The 7,814-nt window shown below is 34.9% G+C and overlaps 1 protein-coding gene across 2 annotated transcripts in view; it reads left to right on the top strand.

Annotated features, from left to right (window-relative positions):
• Nucleotides 1-5,667, top strand: part of LOC107594184 (rho GTPase-activating protein 17-like) — a 30,363-nt gene extending 24,696 nt beyond the window's left edge. For both annotated transcript variants that reach the window (XM_016284152.1, XM_016284150.1), the window contains 3 exons: nt 1,214-1,341; nt 1,647-2,180; nt 4,094-5,667. In XM_016284152.1, the coding sequence (XP_016139638.1) occupies nt 1,214-1,341; nt 1,647-2,180; nt 4,094-4,209 (778 nt within the window). In that variant the 3' untranslated portion in view covers nt 4,210-5,667. The remainder of the gene's footprint in view (nt 1-1,213; nt 1,342-1,646; nt 2,181-4,093) is intronic.
• Nucleotides 5,668-7,814: the final 2,147 nt, after the last annotated feature.

Genomic DNA, 7,814 nt, shown 5'->3' with positions numbered 1-7,814 from the left:
AAAGAAAAACAAACAAAAAAAAAATAATTATATATATATATATATATATATATATATATATATATATATATATATATTGTATTTATTATATTGTTGGCTCTTTAATCTTCATCTGCCATGTAATAGCCAGTGAAGCTGATATGGCAATGAATTTAAATGCCTTAAAGTACCTTAAGGGTCCATATTAGTAATTAGATGACACTTTTTGACACCTTGGGTACCCTTAAGGGCCGTGGTTCTGAACCAGCGTGCTGGGGCGCACTAGAGGGCTTCACAATACACACTGTTTCAAATCAACTTTAGCAAAGGCAAGGCAAGTTTATTTATATGGCACATTTTATACACAGTGTTAATACAAAGTGCAGAAAAAAATTTAAAAAAATTATTTAACAAAAAATATATTGCAATGGAAGAAAGGAGTAAATTAGTTCAAATGCTTTATTAATTTAAGCTTTACAGAAAATGATGATTTTAATGTTTGTAATATTTTAATATCTTCAGGCTTTATAGTTGCATTTAGCCAATTAGAGCTGGGCAATAATACAGTTTAACATTTTGCAACAATACAAGCAATCAAGTAGTTGAGATATAGTATATATTGCCCTACGCAAGTATATTGTGTATGCGGATAAAGTAGGATATACTTATTTATTCAAATTTATATGAAGAGCTGGTTGATAATATAGTTACATTTTGCAACGACAACAAAAAGTAAGGCAGTTGAGATTTGCTATATAGTACATATTGCGTTTTACGTGGGTGTACTACATGCATGCAGATAAAGTTGGATGTAATATATATATTTTACAAATATGGGGGGAGGGGGCTTTGAATATCGAAAACATTTTTTTAAATATCCTTGTTTGGATAATGGAGATACTTGAAGTCAAAATGGTTGAGAACCACTGCTTTAGGTGTAGATATGGTACATATGTCTACCTACTGCCCCATTGTCAAGCTTAAGCTTAATTTTTTTCTGAAATACAAACTTTTTTTTTTCATTCATTTTTATGTTAAGAACAAATAAAAAAAAATGTAATAAAGGAAAAAATGCTGAGTTTAGCTTTAACCTTTTTTTAAACATAATATTAAACTATTCCATCACAAAAAGACTTACGTTTGTATTTGTGGAGTTTGCATGTTGCGGAATGTGAAATAAATATAATTTAATAAATATTACTGATTTATATTTTTTACTCCATTTGCTTAACAGTTCAAAGACCCGAGACCCTGCGTCCACTCCTCCAGCTCAGAGAAATGGCACTGGAGGATCAGGACAGCTGAGTGTGGGGACCCCTGTGGCTGGATCTACAGGACCCAGTCCTCACATGGCACACAGAGGTCAGTAGACTTACCTCAGAAGTCTTACACCAGGGGTGCCCAGTCCTGTTCCTGGAGGTCCTGCAAAGTTCAGCGCCAACCCTAATCAGACACAACTGAACCAGCTAGTTAAGATCTTCAGGAGCACTTAATTACAGACAGGTGTGTTGGATCAAGGTTGGACCTGAACTTCCAAGTGCTCGCGGTACTTCTGACACAAAGGACAAATGGATTTTCAGCATCTAGTGTAAACAGCCTGAAGCCTTAGCCCGATACAGCTCAGAACATCAGAAAGAGCTTGTTTTAAATTCTGTTTTTATTTATAGGTTCTAAGAAGCCGGCCCCAGCTCCTCCTAAACCAGCCAACCCTCCACCAGGCCAACCAGCCAATCAGTCAGTACAGCAAGCCTCTTCAGGCACCCTTCAGTCCCTCAGCCCCTCTCCTAGACCGCTTTCTAGTTACTCTCCAACCAATCTGAGCCCAACACAACCACAGGCTCAAACCAACACGACCCCTCGTCGCCACTCAAGCAACCAGCCCCCTATTCAGGCACCCAACCATCCGCCCCCGCAGCCTCCCACGCAGGCCACGCCCCCTCCCCAACCCAGTGCTCCAGCTGACCCCGGAGAAGACCCCTCCCCTCCCAGCACTCCCACTCCACCGAGCACCCCTCCGCCCGCAGCAGTGTTTCACGACAGTCCCAGTCCCACCGCTCCCCCGGTGTTCCAGTCAGGATCGCTTCCTCGGCCGAGGCCTGTGCCTAAACCACGTAACAGACCTACTGTTCCCCCTCCGCCACAGCCTCCAGCCACAGGAAGCGACAGCAATGGAATTTGCAGTGCTGCCTTCAAAACAATGGGTGAAGCTCTTTTATTTCCGTCACTCTAAGCTTGTGTTTTTTTCTGTGAGTTGCATAAGATTTCAGGGCACATGAAGAAAATGTGTCTGAAAGCTGAATAGAATATCGATGTAGGAAGGCAACAAGCTACGTATGAAATATAGTCATTAAAAAAAGTGGATTCAATTGTAATACCAATATTTTTTTTAATAGTTTAATACATGGCTATAGTTTATAAAGACATGACTTCACTACTAAATACTACACAGAGATGCACTGTCACTGAGAGCAGGACGCATTTATTCATAAAAAGTTTACTAACAATGAGTTAATGTTTAACTGACTAACATTTTAGAATTGCATTTAACAACTAACAACCTTGCTCTGAAAACTGTGGCTGTCCCAGTGTCATGAGAGCATTTTGGTACATGTCAGTGGAGATTGACTGATAATCAATATTTACAATATTTACCCCCTTTTTTTTTCTTTTTTTACCTAAGGTTTTTTTTTTTTTGTGTAGCTATTGGTCTACGATGTAAACTAATAAGTGCTACATGATGGGTTTTAAACAAAAATAGCACCCAAAATGAATACACTGCTATAACTTATTTAACATTGTTTGTGTTAATAATATTACATAATTCCACCATTTGTGTTTGAGTGATATATGTTGCAGATATCCTTGATGTGCAGAATTGTAGTGGAAGTAGGGATGCAAACCTGTCACTGTTTGGCAAAAAATGCCAGTTTGAATGTAATAAAGACCGTATAAATATTAGTATTGTAATTCTATTGTTGTTCTATAAAATAAAATTTGTGTTGTTGTTATTATTATTATTATTATTACTATAGTAATAGTTCTTTATTGGTTAAATTATAATTTAATAATAAAATATTATTATTTATTCATTCATTTATTTATTATTATTATTATTGAATAGGTTCTATTTAAAAAACTGTTAAAAGAAAACTATATAGTATCTAGGGTGAGTTTTTCCCTTATATCCTCATTTTAAAGCTAATCATGATTTTTCGAATTTACTGTTTTACAAGAAAGGCAGAAAAAAATAGTAAAGCACTTTATTTATTTTATTCAGATGCCCTATTACAGTCAATAAATACAGTCGAATAAATGTATTAGACCACCTGTTAAAAGAAAACTATATAGTATCTAGGGTGAGTTTTTCCCTTATATCCTCATTTTAAAGCTAATCATGATTTTTCGAATTTACTGTTTTACAAGAAAGGCAGAAAAAAATAGTAAAGCACTTAATTTATTTATTTTATTCAGATGCCCTATTACAGTCAATAAATACAGTCTAATAAATGTATTAGACCACCTGTCATAATAAAAACAAATATTTTAGGAATCTGTCAAAAACTTGTTTAAAACTAAAAATTGTATTGTCATTTTATTAGACAAATAACAAACTGAAACAACTAAATAGTCTTTATTTACACGTAAATAACCAAAATACTTAATATTTTGTATGGCTTCCTTTGGCCTTGATAACATCTTGCATTCTTGCTGTTGTTATTGACTGTAATAGGGCATCTGAATAAAACAAAAATTAATAAAGTGTTTTACTATTTTTTTCTGCTTTTCTTGTAAAACAGTAAATTCGAAAATTAATTGATAACAACTATAATTATATTTTAGCATTAGAAACACTACTGTGACTAAAGAGCTTACACATACTGGTGGATTAACCAATATAGAAACATAAAAAAGGAGCTAATCACCCATACTGTTAGTTTAGGGCAGCTGTGGCACAATCCTTACACTGGGTGGTGGTCTAATAAATTAGTTAAGCACTGTATATGTAAAACATCAGTTAATCTAAGTGCTTATCTCAAAAAAGCTTAATTTTGGATTTGATTATTAACAATCCATTAGTCTGCATGGTCTGACTTCCTAATCTTGTGTCTTACAGATTCGGGGATGACATTTAAACCATTGGGTCGAGCTCTTGTTCCTGATATCACCGTTGAGAAGCCTGTTACCCAACTCAAGGACATAGACCTTGACACGGAGAGCACCATCCTGTAAAAATGGCCTTGACCCCAAACACCCTTTCCCTTGACCAAAGGTTTGCTAAAGGGCTGCTCTTCTCACCATTACCAAAGTGTTTATCATCTTGGCTGTACTTCTCGAATACCCTACGCTTAAGTCAATCAACAATCCCAGTGGCACCAGGGAAACGGATGCCCCGAGATGTTGGACGTTTATTTAAACATGCCTTTTCATTGTAATGGCAGCAAAAAAAATGACCTGTATTGCATGAGGAACTGGGTTGAGAAACAAGAAACTAATTTGTTTGTTACGAGGTACTTGGAGGTGAGTCTTAAGTGGCCTTGGCTAAACAAAGCAATTACTCAATTTAAAAGGTGGAAGACGCTTAAAAAAAAAAAAGAAAAGAAAGAAAGAAAAACTGTGGCTTTATGTATAAGCTTGTGACTGCAGGTCTCCAGTCAGCTAATACAATACAAATACAGTACATTCCTTTTTTTCATTTGCAAGCCTTACTTTCCCAGTTTGGAAACGAGTTACATGCAATTCATTGGTTTGAGGTATGCGAATGTCAAATGATTAGTTTTCTGCCTTTCACAGCTAATAATTTCAGAATTTTGGGGCATTAATATGACTGGACCTAAACATGTGTGGTAGAGCACTACTCGGCTATGTGTAAAAGTAATCCTGATTGGTTCATATGTGAAAGAGGTCATTTGTTATTGGACATTTGATTGGGAAAATTAGAAGTAAAGTGTTCAGCTGTCAGTTTATGTAATGGAAAAGGTCAAAATATGTGCTTTAGTGATATTCTGGTATGGATACTTTATGCTATGGCTTTGTTTGTATGTTTACCAGGCCTTGACAATGATAGCTTTGTATTTCCCTCCTTTTACTCCTGCCAAAGTGGGGAAAAATGTGCCACTTGGACGTTAGTCTTACTGTATAATAGCTAAGAGGAGACATAATTGCTTAAATTTTTCCCTCCTTGTCTCGTATTCTATAAACTCTCGATCATAATTATCTATTAAAACCACCCAAAGTTGTTTTGTTGATATTTCAAATGAACCATTTGACCAAATCACAAGAATGAACCCCAGTGGTGATGATTATCAGCCTGTCAGACATTATCTAGTGTGAACAGCTTGCCGAACAGTTACATGGTGACTGCTTCATGCTCTTTTTCAAAAACAACATTTGGAACCTGATTCTGATCGGTGTGGGAGAGAAAAATGTAGGCGTTCGTGCTCACTGTTAGCGTTTCTTTATACATTTTCCTTGCCTTTACCATGCTGCCTTACCTAAGTACACTTACCTAGAGCTATTTTACCAAGGTTTGGAGAGTACACTGACTTCACACTTATGAAACGAAAAGTTGATGGTGCATTTGAAGTTCAGAGCATTCACGTCAGAAGACTACATCTTTATTGAATTTGGAAAAAGACAAAAAAATGCTTTGTATTACTGCTTCAAAGTGAAATAAAAAAGTGAAACAAGAACCGGTGTTTCAATAGTTCATTGTGTAGTTGTTGACTTCTCAAATTTAGTTTAGTTACGTATATTTATTTATTTCTAAATGCAAATTAATTTTCTTCACCAGTAGTTTTGGATTTATAGAGAGCACACAAAAAATTATTACACCATTTGAAGTTAACTGTGACCACCTACACTATAAATGAACACCACCAATGCCTCTAATTAGAGTCCATTAATGGTTTTATACAGACTTGAATGGATATGTGGAGAGAATGTGACAATGAGCTGAGAATGACTATTTCTCCAGCTGAACTAACACCTCACACTTGCTGTGTATGCCATCATTCAGTTGACTAAAATGTTGTATGCTCATTCATTTAACAACTTATTCTAGTCTTTTTACACACTGTGTAAGCTTTCATTGTGGGAAATTACATTTGGCAAAATATTGTCTTCTCTACTCCTATACAGCCTGCAGGGGACCAACTGACTGTTCATTATTTTGCTTATTACATACAAAAACATTATTTTTATTTTATATGTAAAGAAAGAAACCATGTGATAAACAAGTGGCACAGCTTTGGGGAATCAATTAGGACACTAGTCAATTATTATTAGATTTTAAAACATTTGACTACAGAATAATCACAATCGACCAACCAGAATCGAGATTTACAGATATCACTAATACTTATTCATGCATTAATATTGGTCAGTTGTGTTTCTCCTCATTCTGATCTTTCAGCACCTTGGTATAAAGGACTGATATAAACCTCATTCTAAAATGTCATTTATTTATGAAGAGAGGATTTAGCCTTATACTTTGCTTTTTTGTCTCAGTAAATTACTTTTTGTGTGTTTATGTGTAATTAGATGGTTTAAGGTTCTTGATAAAGATGTAGGCAGGGGTTTATAATTAGTAATTTTCATGTATCCTCTTACTCTGTATACACATATCTAAGATCTTTGGTATTTGAAGAATTTATAGTGTTGCCTGGTAACGAGAACATTATGATGAAGTTAGTGGAGAGTGCCTGGAAAAAAAGATTTTTGTATAATTGTGAAAATATAAATGCAAAAGAGAAATCACTTTACAAACTGACATGATTAGATAGTTGAAGATACTCCTTTAAATCAGATTTAAAACTGTTGTTAAATGTGACAAAGTAACAATAAATAAATAGCCTATAACTTTTTAGCCTATTGCCATGAAAAAAGCAGCGTTTATTAAGCTACTATTTTTCAAAAGTATACTCATTGCTTTGTGTACAACTTGTTAATGAGGACGAAATTACTGCTGCTGCATTGATGGAGCGTGGTCTTAAAGAAGACCTCCATAAATGGATACAGTTTCAGTACAAAATAATTCCACAGAGATGAATTTCCGCAAAAGCGTATTTATTCAGGCAAAACAATTTAGACGTCTGATTAAAACGCAGCAATATGTGGCCTGTCGATATTGAAGCCGGTATAGAACTGCTCAGGAAAACACTAGGCTAGTCACGCCAACAGTTTGTACACAAATTAATTTACAACTAATTAATTTGGTCAAACAAATTCAATATAACAAATCGATACAGAAACAATCAAAACAGGAATACATTACATAAATAGAAATACTCTGCTACATGCAAATTGTAGGTTTTCTCCGACGAACAATTTATAGAAAGAATGGAGGTTCTGACAAGGAACTAAGAAAAATAAACATAAATGACACAAAAACAGGCAATAAGGAAGATCATGCATTTGTTCAAGAAGAAATGCATTATTGTTATCTTAAACAATAGTACCTACAAAAGTCAGACAAGCTACATACTCGTTTTAAAAGAACTCAGATGATATGTGTACCCCTCTGCCATTTAATAAAGTGAAGCTTTTGCATTTTCTTTTCATAGTTGAAAACCAATTTCATGATGTAAAACCTACCACAGATTCTCATGCGGGATGAAACCACCGATCAATTATAGGCTACAACTAATATTGCAATAAAATACAAATGATCATTGATTTGGAAAATAGTTTTGTCCTCACTTATGAAGGATGCACTCTTGTTCTGCTATAGTATTGGCGTATCACAATGGAGTACAACAATAAAACACTAATTCTGTGAAGAATTTAAAACTCATTTGAAACTGTGTGTATGTGTGCGTGTGTTAAAACACATTTGG

Source organism: Sinocyclocheilus grahami, unplaced genomic scaffold, assembly GCF_001515645.1.
Source record: "Sinocyclocheilus grahami isolate Dianchi unplaced genomic scaffold, SAMN03320097.WGS_v1.1 scaffold180.1, whole genome shotgun sequence".
NCBI lineage: Eukaryota > Metazoa > Chordata > Actinopteri > Cypriniformes > Cyprinidae > Sinocyclocheilus > Sinocyclocheilus grahami.
The sequence above is the reverse complement of the archived record's forward strand: the minus strand, read 5'-3'. Positions and strand labels throughout refer to the sequence as shown.